The 14,774-nt window shown below is 44.2% G+C and overlaps 1 protein-coding gene across 1 annotated transcript; it reads right to left on the bottom strand.

Annotated features, from left to right (window-relative positions):
• Nucleotides 1–619: 619 nt before the first annotated feature.
• On the bottom strand, nt 620–3,147 carry LOC123042950 (NAC domain-containing protein 30). The gene is made up of 3 exons (XM_044465292.1): nt 1,805–3,147; nt 1,324–1,637; nt 620–1,220 (listed from the first exon to the last, which is right to left on the bottom strand). The coding sequence occupies exons 1-3, from the start codon at nt 1,983–1,985 to the stop codon at nt 762–764; spliced, it is 954 nt and encodes a 317-aa protein (XP_044321227.1). The 5' UTR covers nt 1,986–3,147; the 3' UTR covers nt 620–761.
• Between the last annotated feature and the right edge of the window lie 11,627 nt (nt 3,148–14,774).

The raw sequence follows: 14,774 nt of genomic DNA, 5'->3' as shown, positions 1-14,774 counted from the left end.
GTATTCCATCGACCTCGTACCTATTCACCAGCAGATTGATCCCGTTGAGAAAGAACATTTTAATGATCAGCACGTATGTACTCGAGATACATACATATCAAGGTAGTGCAAGTCCCTGTCACTTTGTTGATTATAGATGGCGAGTAGGAGAGCCATCCGTCTGTCTGTTTCTCCACTTAATTACGACTCAAACCTACAATCCCATGACGCGTAAATTAAATTACACCAGAAAAGATGATTGACAGGGAAACTCGATTAATCCAATCACTATCACGCTTGATCGATGTTAACTAATTCGCGTGGGCACACCATACATTTATTTAACCGTTCGTGAACGGCCCAGAAAGATCAACCAAAGTTATATCACGCGTATGGCGAAATGAAAGGTTCTTGATTGAGTGAAACACATATACGTACACTAGTGATGATGATCAGCTGTTCAAAAAATTCAGTGAGTGAAACAGAGTGGACTATTATTAGAAAATCATGCGGACGGTAAATCAACCGTCTCGGAAAATTAGTAAGTGAAACAGAGTAGTCTACAGTGAAACACATATATTCAGTAAGTAGAACAGAGTGATCTACAGTAGACACATGGACTCAGTAAGTGAAATAGAGTAGTCTATCTAGGTACAACCAAGTGTCCAGTGCAACAGATGCACATGGACATCATCGACTATCTGAACTGAATGATACTAATTATAAGCAAATCATGTATACAATGAAATCGATGCTGCTACGGTATGTCTGCTAACTCTAATTCACTGCTGTAGGTGCAGCTGTGACGCAGCAGTGGCAGAGTACTCGTGGAGCTGAGACGTGGACAGCAGGCTGTCCAGGAAGTTCCAGTCGATGCCAGCGGCCATCTCTCCATGCTGGCTGATGCCGTAGCCGGTGTCGCCGCAACCGGCAACGGAGGTTGTCGTCGGTGGGCTCTCGATGAGCTGCGGGATGTTGCCGAAGAGACTCTGCTTGGACTCCAGCAGCTCGTCAGAGGAATACTGGGCGCCCTGGCCGGGGAACCCGAGTGCGCCGGCTCCGGCAGCACCAGCGGCGCTCTGCAAGAATTGGAGGTCGCCGCCGCCTTGGCCGTGCAGCCATGGCCGCGGGTCATAGTAGCCCCCGAGGCCCGGAGCGGCGGTGTATGCCGGGAAGACGTAGGACGCCCTCTGGTTCGGGGTTGGCTTCTGGAACGCCCGGCACACCACCCAACCTTCCTCCTGCATCATCATCACCATGATCATCAATTCATCATCAACGCGAAATTCTCAAGAAGAAGAAGAGGTGTAGCAGGAGGAGGAAGAAGAGGAACTGAAGAAAAACCTGTGTGGGTGCGTGCTCGTTTGTCTGGAGGCGGTACTCGTGGATGATCCAGTCGGTCTTCCTACCATTAGGCGCACGACCCCGGTAGAACACCAACGTCTTCCTCATGCCGATTACCCCTCGGCTCCTCGACGACATTACGGGCTTGTCGCGGCCCGTGGCCTTCCAGAACCCGGCCGCCGTGGCGCGGTTGGTGCGGGTGCCGCTCGGGTACTTGCGGTCCTTGAAGCTGAAGAAGTACCACTCCGACGACTGCTCGTCCTCCGCGGCCACCTGACGCGCTCCCCGTCCTCCCCTGCCGCCACCGCACCTCTCTGCACCATCCATTATTGTTAATATATTCAACTTGAATCACCACCTCACTAGAACACTATGTATGTACTCCCTCAGTTCCAAAATACTTGTCATGGTTTCACTTCAAAATTTAAAGGGAGAGAGTAAAATTACAAAACGAACTGCCAAAATTCAGATGTATATTTACCTTGGAGGTCCCATGGCTCAATCCGGTAGAGATCGACCTCCTGGATGATGTCGAGGTCGATCTTTTGGGCGGCCACCTTCCTGGCTAGGTAGTACCCCACCAGTTCCTCCTCAGTGGGGTGGAACCTAAACCCAGGGGGGACACACGACTCCTCCTCATGGTGCTGCTCCATTGCTAGCATCTACCTTAGCAAGCTAGCTCGATGTCTTCTGAACTGAAATCAAGCGCACAACCTTTTCAACTTAGTACTAGTAGATGCATGTGTGGAGGCCACAGCTTGTCCACCGATCGACCGATCTTGTATATATGTTGTATGCGTGTGGACCAAAGAAGGTGAAAAGGATCTTTATAGATAGCTAGAGATCTAGAGAAGGATCATGGCTGCTGGCTGGGCGCACTCGTGCAACACTGCAATGAGAGGTGAGCACAGACTCTTGACAGCAAGCAGAGCAGAGCAGACGTATTTATGCGCACCCTATATAGCCCACACCAAATCTGTCTATCTATCTACTGCAATCATGTCCTGGATCTATTTTCTGAGGACAAAGTACAATTGTAATCTAGGCTGATTGCAAGCACTTGATGGCATGGAATGTGGGTAGTCCAGTATAGCTTGTTTGTAAAGTGGGAATGGAAGAAGATAGAAGAGAAAAGAGGAATGAAAAGGTCCTGCATATTGCTGTGATAGTGAAGCTTTTAGGGGCTGGAATGCAAAGGCCAGCCAGCATGTTTCTTTGAGTGCACTTCAGGATTACTCTCCCCTCTCACACATCCACCACCACCTCTCTCCGTGTATTTTCCATCATTTTCCTGCGCCGGCCTACTCGTACTAGACACGTACCTACACCACAGTTAGAGAGAAAAGATTGGGTGTCTGGTCAATTTTGTGGTGGACTAGAGGACTGAACTACAGGTATGTACGTAAAGGTCTCGCAGAGACGAATTTTTCAGGCTCAGCTCGACTGCATCGTTGTACTATGAGTACCAGCAGAAGAATATGGTTTCGGAGGTACATCGATGTACTATGATCAAGCAGGACTATGGTTGCAGAGACGAATTTCAACCTCAATTCAAGCTCAACAGTGAGTACGTGCAGGAATATGGTGGTCACTTTAGCATATTGTCCCCTCCTCTTCCTGTATAGTAGCATATGCTAGAGCAATCTAGCTATACATGGAAGTACGTACTAGCTAGCTGGTGGTACCACACTGCACTAAAGGTAGCCGGGCTCATCGATCGGCCTTGACTCATGACTAGCTAGTTGCCCTCGACCAAACAAAATAATTGACAGGTAAAGTACATAAGAGTATATACAAATAGAACCATAGTAATCATAGGGTGGGGACTCACCAAACCAAAGAGAAGATGAAGAAGAAGAACAGACGATGAAGCACCTCAGAAACGAGGTAGCTTGGTTGATTGGTTGTAACAGCAGAGGACCACCAGAAGGTAGTTTTTGTGAGGTGCTCAATTGCAATTGCAGTAGTTGTTAGTAAGAATGAGGTTGGTAGCTAGGGAAGCTTGATTGGAGCCCTATTTATATAACCCAGAAAGGACTGGATTGGAAGCACGCACATCCCTGGCTGATCACATCCACCAGTCGATTTTTTGCATTGACAGTGACAGGTTAGTGAGAGAGGGCAGGCCGGGGCCGGGATAATCGATCTCTTCAAGTGAAAAGCCATGGATTGCGCGTGGGGGTGGCTACCCGGCTAGCCGGGGGGTGGTGGTGGTGGCGGTCGATTTGGTCGGCTAGGAAGAAGATATCATATGATCTAAGTTAGCTAATTAGCGACCACCCCCACTCACAAATCCATGCAGTAGCATATTTCGGTTGCCTGTCGCTCTACATCAGTCTCTATCAACTGATCAACTCGCTAGCTAGCTTTACCGCCGCCGTTATATTGGTGTGCAAGAATGACAATCTATCTTCCCTGCTTGCAACATACGTTAGCCTGGCTAGCTCAAGCTCTCGTTGGTCCGGTACTCTGGGTGCATATGCCATGAGGAAATGAGGATGTACACATACAGATTCCTTGTGGAAAATCGGAGGGACTCACTGGTGGGCCTGCCACCGGCGAGCGAATCATCCTCGGGTGGTGCGCAGCCAATCATTGCATCCCCATCCTTTCACACTATCTGCTCTTTTCAGAGGTCATGTCCCACTGTCTTTATACAGCACTAGGAATACTACGTATGCACTATACTGTACCGTATATTTGACATTATAGAAGTTGTGAGTTGTCGCTGTCTGGCTTGGTGAATGCAATGCTTCTACTCAACCTGGGATTTACTTGCCAAGATTGTGCACATCATGGCATATGCATGCCTGTGGCCGCCCATTTCGATCTATTGATCTGGGCATGTCGCTGCATGCTTCGTATCTGATGCATAGATTAGACGGATCCATACAACATATGTTGCAAATTACGTACTCCAGTGTTTTGAAAAAGTTGCAGCTTATCGCATTAGTTGATCTGAGCCGACATCCATTCATAATCTAACTAATAGTAGTACTGGATGGGCACCACCAGACAGAGAATGGTATTGGATGAATAAATTAACAACGATTTTGCTGCTTGTCAGGCAGCTGAAGTTGTGTTTCAGTCAACGGGGCGTGCGCGAGGCCTCGGATGGGTAGAGGCGGAGCCAGGATTTGAGTATAGGGAGGGCCAAGCCAAGCTAATAATAGAAATTTAATGCAAAAAATAACTATCATAATATTTCGCTTCATGGTATAAAAACAACATTAAAATTATATTAGCTTAAATTTGCCTCTAGGTTGCCATTAAGCTCAGACAATAATAGCTTGAGCAGAAGAAATCTTAGCCGCTAATTCTCTTTGAATGTATATTATAATGCAGTGCGGAAGCAAGCTAATCTCCCTTTTACTTCGAGAATTCAAAGCAACATGGTTAAAAATGAGTTGATCTTTATTGTGTTTGACGATAATTTTCTCTTCAAAATTGCGGAACTAGAAGTCTTGGATGAACATATCACATATCACACATCCAAAAGAACTAAAATCTGATTTATATTTATGTCAAGTACAGGATCAAAACTGAGAGAGATTAGTACTACTCCCTCCAGCCCCAGAGATGGGCACTTCAGCAGATTGGCCGTCGCGGCACCGGCGTTGCTGACTCTGATTGTTGTTGAGGCGTAGTGCATTTGCTAGATGAGTATGAGCAAACGATTCCCCTGGATTACTATGAGGCAGGAGGCAGTAGGGGCGAATGGCGGCTGCAGCACAACGATCTCGCAAATCATAAATTCATAGGTTAATCACGGAGAGCTGCCACACTTGACGCTAAGGCTAGCAAACTATTTGGGGCCGAGGAAATCACCCAGGACTGGCTATGAATGGGCTTCCTCATGGGCCTTTTCCCTTTTTACAAATTTAATTAATGTTATAGAGATAGGGGGCGGCGGGGCCAGTACACGTAATTACCTCACATTATCCCATGCCCCCCCCCCCCCCCTTGTCTCCGCCACTGCGGATAGGAATGACGGATAGCCTGGGACGTCGCAACAGCGGCACCCCAGTTGGAAGGGAGTCAGAGGTTGATGTGGGGAGTGGCCGGCGGCCTAGATGGCGCTGGATCGGTTAAAGGTGGAGGAATTTGGCACGACCAAGAAGAAACACACCAGCCGTTGGATTTGAACTGACACGATTTTTCTTCATGCACCCGACCAATTGATACTCTCAAATAAAAAAAAGCTGCAAAGTGCCCTTCTGGGAAAAGCAGCAACAAAATAAAGAAATGGCTTAGGTCAGATAGTTAATTAGCGCTAATAGAAACCCAAACAGTGGCAGACAAGGGTGCAACGTACGTACCACTGCAAGCTGTGTGTATATTTCTCCACTGTGTGTTGCTTGCATCCTACGTTACGGCTGGGCGGGTAGAATACACATATCATAGTTAACTCAGTTTATAGTACACTATAGTGAGACGAACACAAAACTGAAAAGCGTGTGGAGCTGTGATTGCGATGCTAATCAGTGATGGAGTACCAGCTAGATATTGATATATAAAAAGAGACATGTTACGCGTAAATATTAATTGAGCAGAGCAACACTAGATTCGTGGAAGATTGATGGTGCGGGCATGCACGGTCCAGATCACATACACATGAATACGTACACGAGTTAATTGCACAGAAGTACCACAATTCGGGCATCACATGCAGATTGGTACCACGATTCCTAATTTTTACATGTCAGTACCAACATTGATCCGAATTTTTGCAAATCAGGCTAAAACGCGTATTTATACGTATTGACAGTGTATCTGACTGTTGGGGCCCGTCTGTCAGGCGCCGACGTGACATATTTTTTGCAGAAAACCCCCTTGCTTTATACATAATCACATTGCGGGAAAAATGTTAACGTGAGAGAATTTTTTTTGGACTTGTTTGAAAGTTTCCAGCGAACTCGTGCGGAGCGCGCTAACCACCAGGCCACAGCGAACCTCGTGTTAGGTTACAGGCGGGTGGTCCTTTATATTATAGATGGCCCGCTGGGCCGGCCGCCGAGCCCAGCGCTGCTGCGTGCCCTGTATCACTTATTTTTTAATCATAATATTAATACATTTTTTTGCGATTACATATTAGTGCACTAAAACAGTGCAACTTTTATTAAAAAAATTGATGTGTTTCTCGAAATGCTAGAATGATTTTACGCAATAAGTTTTTAAAACATGCTGAACATTTTCTCAAATACGCATTGTCAAAAAAATTCATCATGTATTAAGAAAATATTCAACCTATATTACAAAAATGATCACCATATATATTAAAAAATTAGCAACCTAAATTACAAAAATATTCATCATACATATTAAAAAATGTTCAGCCTAAAAGTTCAATATATTAAAAAATGCTCACTGTTTGCAAAGTAAAGTTCATCAAGCATTAAAAAATGATCACTATACGCAGAAAAGGTGCTCAGCGTACATTAAGATAATGTTCATGCAAATTCGAAAACATGTTCATCATGTATTTGAAAACATCATGTATTGAAGCCTATCTAAAAAAATATTTAGTAAGTATGTTAAAAACAGAAGAAGAACGAACCCAGTGAATAAAAGAAGAAAAAAAGAAAAAACCGAAAAATAAGCCAAAACCAGAAACAAAAATAAAGCACAATAAGATAAATAAATAGAAAAGAAATGCGGGCGAAGGAGCCCAGCACGCGCGTCAGTAAAAGGCGAAACCAAAAAACAATTACAGGCCTTGGTTGGCCCAACCACCGGCCAGTGTTTGTCTGTTGTATAAATAAAGTCCTGCCTGGACAGAAACACTAGTAGCCCCTTGGCCGGGTAGCTAGCGCGCTATGCCCGCGTGCTGCAGGTCGCAGGTTCGCAACCTGGCGCGCGCGACTTTTTGTTTGTTTTATTTATTTGTCCAGTTCATCGGAAACTTTCAAACAAGTCCGAACAAAAAAAAATTCTCTCACGTTAACATTTTTCCCGCAAAAAATAACGGGTATTTATGTGATTACATATAAAGCAAGGGTTTTTTTTGCAAAAAAATGCCACGTCGTCACCTGACAGGCGGGCCCCAACAGTCAGATACACTGTCAATACGTATAAATACGCGTTTTAGCCTAATTTACAAAAATTCGGACCAATGTTGGTACTGACATGTAAAAATTAGCAATCGTGGTACCAATCTGCATGTGATGCCCGAATTGTGGTACTTCTGTGCAATTAACTCTACGTACACAGACAGTGTCACTCAGAAGATAAATTTTTGTCTAGCAGAGTGTACTAGGACGGACAGTAGCTCTACGCAGATACGTTTCCACTGGTTGAAGTAGATCAAGAAAAAAAACTGGGAAAAAGCTTCGAGCCAAACTTAGCACAGAATGGTGGTATAGGATGTGAACACGTGTGTAGCTTCTGTATCGTTTAGGGGGGTCGTGGTCTGAGCTATTAATAATGGCTCTGTGATCTCGTTTATCAACACAACATTTTCTTTTTGCGGGAACATCAACACGACAGTTAAAGGTCAATCTCGACTGATAACTACTCCCTCCGTTCAGAATTACTTGTCACGAAAATGAATAAAAATAGATGTCTAGATACATTCATTTTTTGGACGAGTAATTCCGAACGGAGGGAGTACTTTTGGAGCACTCAACATATCCGTCTTGTGTCGGCTGCTCCTCTGGATATTTAAGTTTGTCCCTCCCCAAAAAACCCTCGCCAAGAAAAATAGTTAAGTTTATGCATGGTAACTAAAATTCAACACGAACATACAGTGTCATTTTTCAGTATTAATTTCAATCCAGGATTAATAGATTCAACACGGGTGTCATGACAACGGTACGGTCTGTTCCTCACTCCATCGCTGTCCTCTTCGGGGTGGATGGATCTTTCAATTGAACAGGACTAATATAATTGTTTTGTCAACAAATTACTGAGAAACAACCAAAAAATATTTTATTAATGAGATTGAATCATGAATGCATGGACAAGATATTACTGAAAAAGGCTTTCACCCCGCTTTATATATAAAGCAAACCACCAGAGCCAAAGAACAACATACACGGCTCCTACACAACGCACACACCAGACAAGTAACAAGGTACGCGAGGTTAATGCTGAGGAAAATTTTAGCATGCTCCCTCTTACCTCCCCTTTTATCACATGGGAGCTAAGAGTACATAATAGATCTGGGTCATTGATTTGATTAAGTAGTGGTCTGATTAGCTCTTACCTTCTTACCTCCCATGTGAAGGGGAGGGGGGGGGGGGGTAAGAGGGAGCATGTTAAAATTACTCGCTGAGGGCATAGCTCAACAAGCCTGAGATAACATAAAGAAAAGGAGGACAGCCGGTGCTGAGCCTTGACGAATAAGTGAACCAGTGATCTAATCCGGCTCTGGTGGTGGAGGGGGGGGAGCAACGACGCCAAGCAATGAGCCCATGTCCGAAGATCTGCAATGCAGATGTCGATGCTATCCCGATCTGTATCCCGATAGTGAGTGAGAAAACTAGAGAAAAACTTGTTTGGTTCTGCATATACTAGATGAAACCACGCATATTGCTCCATGGTATGTGCAATTTAAGGAGAAAGTTAAAGTTGATCAAAGACTATGAACTAAATGGTCTGAAAAATATGTGAGGAACCTATAAAAGAACATGCTCAAACATTAGTCAAGGAAGCATGTGAGGCAGAAGAACACAAACTACTTTAATTGTATGAAATCCCACAGGAAAATGATGTGTAACCTCTATATCAAAAAAGGACCCGAAAGATAATTATTAAGTCGTTGTTCCAAGCCCTCTACCTCCAATGAAATTACTCAAGCATCATCTGATTTATTTGAAGATAAATCAACTTGTAAGTTCAAGTCCACATTATGTAAACTTGATGAAAATTATTTTTTATAACAAATAAGTAATTTATGGAGAATAATTTTGTTGAATTATGTGAGGATTAAATACCCAACGCTCTGACTTATATGCTAAATAAGTTGGCGTTCATACTAGAAGCAATATATGAGCCAAGGAAGACCAGGAAGAATAACTGCCCACATGGAACATCATTGAGAAAAAGAAGTTGAGTTCTTCTGTCTCACATGCTCTCTGCTTTTTGCTAAAAATCCGGCTGGAACGAATTGGCTTGCGAGAATTGTGGAACTACCGACTTTATTGGTAACATAACATGATTGATTAACCGCTTACATTTGATAATGTGGCAGATAGCTGAGGTGGATAGGTTCCATGGTAAGATAATTAAAATAATGAGGATCACTCTCTTTAGTTTATATGATATGATAAGCAAGTTCTTTTTTTTTTGCATGTTTCAAATATAGAATCTTGATATCCCTAATATTATGTTTTTGCCAAGTTTTACGAAGTACATGTGAACCAACTCAATTTGTAATATAAAGTTTATTTACGGTTCAGGGTTTCAACTTTAATATTTGAAACGTAGTGAATTAATCCTTCATTTCATCAAAGTTTAATAATTCAAACATGATGAAGTTTTTAAAACTTGTCAAATCTAATTCCAGAGTGGTCTTGTTTCATAGACACCTCGTGAGGAACACGAGCAAAGAAGAGATAAATTGGAGCTTAGGTTCGAAGATATAATGAATTCAAATTTTATAGTCAAAATGGAAAACATGGAAGATGGGGTTGGTTAAGAGCATGCCGTCTCTCACCCCTACCCTAAGGTAAATAATGCCAAAACAAATTCAGGGGAATAGCCGAACATTCAAATCTTGATGCAATCGTCTGGTCCATCATGCCTGAGAAAAATGCTTGTCCCCAAACCTGTGTGCCACAAATCATCTCCCCACACCAAGGCTATGTATGTACTCCCTCCATTTCTTTTTAGTCTGCATACAAGGTTTGGTCAAAGTCAAATTTTATAAAGTTTGACCAACTTTGTAGGAAAAATATCAACATCTACAATACTAAAGCTATATGATACGAAAATTAATTTCATGATGCATCTAACAATATTGATTTCATACTGTGAATCTTGATATTATTTTTTTTATAAATTTAGTCAAAGTTAAGAAAGTTTGACTTTGACCAAATCTTATATGCAGACTACAAAGAAACCAAGGTAGTATAACTTGCCAAACCTTTTGTCTCGCTTTGGAAGTAAACGATGGAGGCTAACTGATTTAAAGCTATGCTAGCTTGAACGCAACCATGGAAATACACCCGTCCGGCATTTCGGGAACCGGTTGGACTGGCGTGAACAGGGGAGAGATACATACTTAGTGCATCGATCTTCTTCCCCTTGGCCTCTAAAGTGGATGCACCCATCGCTGCCAAGCAAGATAAGAAAGCTACTGCAGAGTTGAACGGTCCATCGATGGACTGTGCAATCCATGGCAACACATTCAATCCAACCAACCTATATGCGTGCACCGATGAATGAGTATATACGCTAGTCACTCCCACATCCTGATAGATTCCTAAGTGGCTTCTAATCGTTTCTGCTCTTTTCTTTCTCTAGAGGAGCAAATGAGGATACGGTAGGTCCTGCTGGGAGGAGTACTAGGGTTCAAAATTTCATTGAAACTTCTGGAATTTCTATATTTCGGTGGGGGTCCGAAATGCTTGTAGCTCTGAAATTTCGAGCTCAATTCAAGCTAAAATTTAAATTAGGGAAAATTATTAAATTTGAAAATCAAAATATTAAATAATTTTACTAAAAATTATTAAATAATTTTAAAAACCTACCATTTATATTCATAGGCTGCAGTCAAGATGGTTTTTATTGCGCCGGACGTTACACGATGGCGATACGTGACAACGACGACGACGAGGGCGCCGCGTATCGTTCGTCTTGGTCACTGGTCAAAGAAGAATCCAAGACAGCTTCTTTCCGCCTTCACCGGGATCTCGGAAGATCTCCGTCTTTATTGCACCGTTGATTAGTCTCGCTTCAGGTTTCTACGACAATACGCTACTAGTAGCACATGCTCATACTAGTATGCACAACATCTCATGATTTCTGCTTTCTGTCCTCGTCCTCCTCTAAATTAGATAATTTCTCCATCGAGTAGCTAATTAAGTTAGTCTTGGATATATAGATGACCAAATAAAAAGAGAGATGGGTCCAATTAGCACTCTAGTTTCTTTTTGGGGTCTGTTCTTCTATTGGTTTGCACGCTTGCTTGTGTCTCCTCAATCCCTTCCTGTTGCCGCGTAGTACAAAGCAGGCTTGTCAGTGTTCTGATGATTCTCTCTCTAATTGATCGGTTTTTGTGGGGGCCTCCAACCTGTCTCTATATCTAATAGTTTCATCCGAACCCACTTTGCATTTGTTATGAAAATAAGGGCATCTCCAACGCTATCTTCTAAAATAGACACATTGTCCGACCGCAGGACACATCCGCTACTTCAAACATGCTTCTTTCAAATGCTTCAAACATTTTATAGCAGAAGCAACTACCATCTTAAACAAAAGCAACAAAGACCAAGAGAGAGAACAACTAACTTCCAGCAAAGCCTTCATGCTTCCAAACGTCGCGTGCTAATCTTCTTCTAAACAGCAGCAATCAGTGGGCTTCAACAATCTGGAGGAAGAGAGGGGATACGTGGTGGCTTTTAATTGGCCAGCCAGATAATCTGACTCATGCAAAGTTTGCGGCCAGTTTACCGGAATTCTAACACGTGGACTGGTCCATGGACATTCAAGGGACCCCATTGAATAGGTAAGCGGTCCAATCTTGAGCTAAAGCCAAACATATACAGGCACTTTGACGGTCCGCTTTGCTGATGTCCTCTTGTCTATAATAATGCATTGCACGGTGTGTTCTTCTTTTCATTCCTACAACACTGACCAATACTTAGTACGTCAGAAAGCTTCTCGAAGATCTGCGTGATAGTGTATACCAAACTCATCGCTTCTAGAAGATCTTCATGACAGCGACTTTAACTTGGACAAATCATGTTGAAATGGTAGCATTTTCTTTCAGTTGGTTACCTTTTGCATGCAGGAGCATGAGACTAGACTACTGCCCGTGTGCAGAATAAAATATTTGTGCCACTTTTCGTCAGAATAAATAAATCTTTGTGCCACTTTCCCTAAAATGCTAATATTGTGCCACTTCACCAGCCTGCATGCATGCAGCGACACACCGCACAATTAATGCAGCATTCACGTACTGAATGGGCGTGCCATCTACAGATTAGTTCGCTGCAAAAGTGTGAATCAAGAAGAAAGAGATAAGAAGACACCCAACCCAATAACCCGAGCTATTCAGGAACGCTATATTTGGGTCCCTAACTAAAGCTCGTGACGGCGAGAATTTTCGTCGCCCGTCTCCTCTGTTTGCTTAAATTTCAACACCAAACGCGTGCTGTTGGTCTCCATGGATCAAATGGACCGGTCACTTTATAACAGTGTGTGGTCTCCTTTTCTTTTCATGTCCCTAGCTAGCTATCTTTTTTCTTATCCTGTAGGCGTGAGTACGATAGGATAATGAACAGCCGGCTGGAAACAAGAGAACTTAAGAAAATACCATACTCCCTCCGTCCTGAAATTCTTCTCTTAGATTTGTCTAAATACGGATGTATCTAGTTATGTTTTAGTGTTAGATACATCTGTATCTAAACAAATTTAAGACAAGAATTTCGGGATGGAGGGAGTATTTGTTTAGTCTTTTTTGGGAGGAAAATAACTAACTAGAGAGATAGGCATCTACGCACTCCCTCCAACCGGTTGTACTGATTCACTTTTATTGTTTAGTAACCTTTTTGAGTGTGCAGCAATATATTTTTTGTGCCATATCACTTTCATGGTAGTTAAAGATGATGTGAATTAGCGCGTCCGGTATTGTATTCGGGGAACAGGGCTGAGCTCCATCCATCTATGGCGCCACATAGTTCTTCCTCCTTGATTAATTATCGAGTCCTCGCTCGTTTATTTATACTGGTACAGTGTATGCACCCATCGCTACGAGTTGCGGAAGCGATGATGCCATAACCACGCATGCCTCCCTCACTCGTTCGAGCAAGATCAAGCTAACTAAACAACTACTAGCAAAGAACTTTTTTTGTTTTCTCTGAATCAAAACGCTCCGGGTAGACAAGGTCAGGTGCGGTCCGGGAGGTGCTCGTGGGAGGTGATGGGGCGGCATGGTTGCTTTGCATGGTTGGCGGCTGTGATATCCGGGTGGCTGACGTTTGGCGGGTGACAAGGATCTGGATCGTGGTGGTGGACGACGCCCGGCGGTGCTCAGCTACGGGGGGTTGACTCGGTCCGCGTTGGATCCCTTCGCGTTGTGCCCTTCTTCGCGTACCGATCGGCGCCAATGACCATGGACATGGCGGCGTTCGAGCGTGCTCGGTAGTGGCCATCGGTAGTCACTGGGTTGTCCCCCCCCCCCCCCCCCGGTCGACCGGGATTGGCAGGGGACACATGCGTGGGCTCTTCCTACTGTGGAGGTGCCGACCCAAACCCGATGGCTGATGTCGGGCTGGGAGTGAAAGGTCGTCCCTTTCACTCTTACTATTGTGGTTGGGTGGACGTGACGTGGATGGTTGGCGGTGCCCAGGGGCATGGATGCCGGAACGACGGTCCTGGACGGTGGGCTCCACGGTTGGCTTTCCGGTAGGCTTCGTGTTGGCGGTGGTGGCTTCATCTTTTGATCGTGTGGGCGACTAGGGATGTAGTGGCGGGAGGTTCAGGGCTGCTCTGGCAGTGGCCAAATCTCGGGTGGACAAGTTGGCCCTTGTTGACGTGGTGGCCGGGACTCCTCTTGGTGGCGTAGGCCAGAGTCCAAATGAAAGCTCCGCGCTTCTGGCGCTGGCGCCGACGACGCCCGTGTGTGCCGCTTGCTTCTTGAACACGGTGCCGTGGAGCTCGTCTCTGTGTCAGTGCTCACGGTGAAAAGCTTTGTCAGTTCTCAGACTCGGCTGCGGCGACGCTTCACGCCGTCACCCTCTTGGGGGTGTTGTCATTGAGCTCTTCCAACGCTATTGATACTTTATATATAATACTTTCTCTGTATCAAAATATAAGACATTTTTGCACTTCAAACTGCGTCTTATATTTACGTACGGACGGAGTAGTTCCATCGAATCCACTTTGCATTTGTTACGGAAGTAAGGGCATATCCAACGCTATGGATATATTATCAGTCCGCAGGCCCCATACATTACTTGAAACATGCTTAAAACATTTTAAAGCGGAACCAATTAGCCTCTTAAACAGAAGCAACGGAGGTCGGAGGCCAAGAGAAAAAAAGAACTAGCTTCCGCCAAAGTGCTAAGTTGAATAGAAGCACCTTCCACCAAATGCTAAATTGAGTTCAATGCTTCCGCCAAATGCTAAAGTGAAACAAGACAAATCACCTTCCACCAAACGCCTCGTGCTAATCCCCCCTAAACCGCAACGCCTTCCGCCATCTGGACGGAGAGAGCGTCCCTGCTAGCTTTTGATTGGCCAGGCGGATGTTCGTACTCGCACAAATGCCCAATCCGGTTTGCAGC

Source organism: Triticum aestivum, chromosome 2B (genome assembly GCF_018294505.1).
Source record: "Triticum aestivum cultivar Chinese Spring chromosome 2B, IWGSC CS RefSeq v2.1, whole genome shotgun sequence".
In the NCBI taxonomy this organism is placed as follows: Eukaryota; Viridiplantae; Streptophyta; class Magnoliopsida; order Poales; family Poaceae; genus Triticum; species Triticum aestivum.
This window is presented reverse-complemented; position numbering and strand designations above follow the sequence as displayed.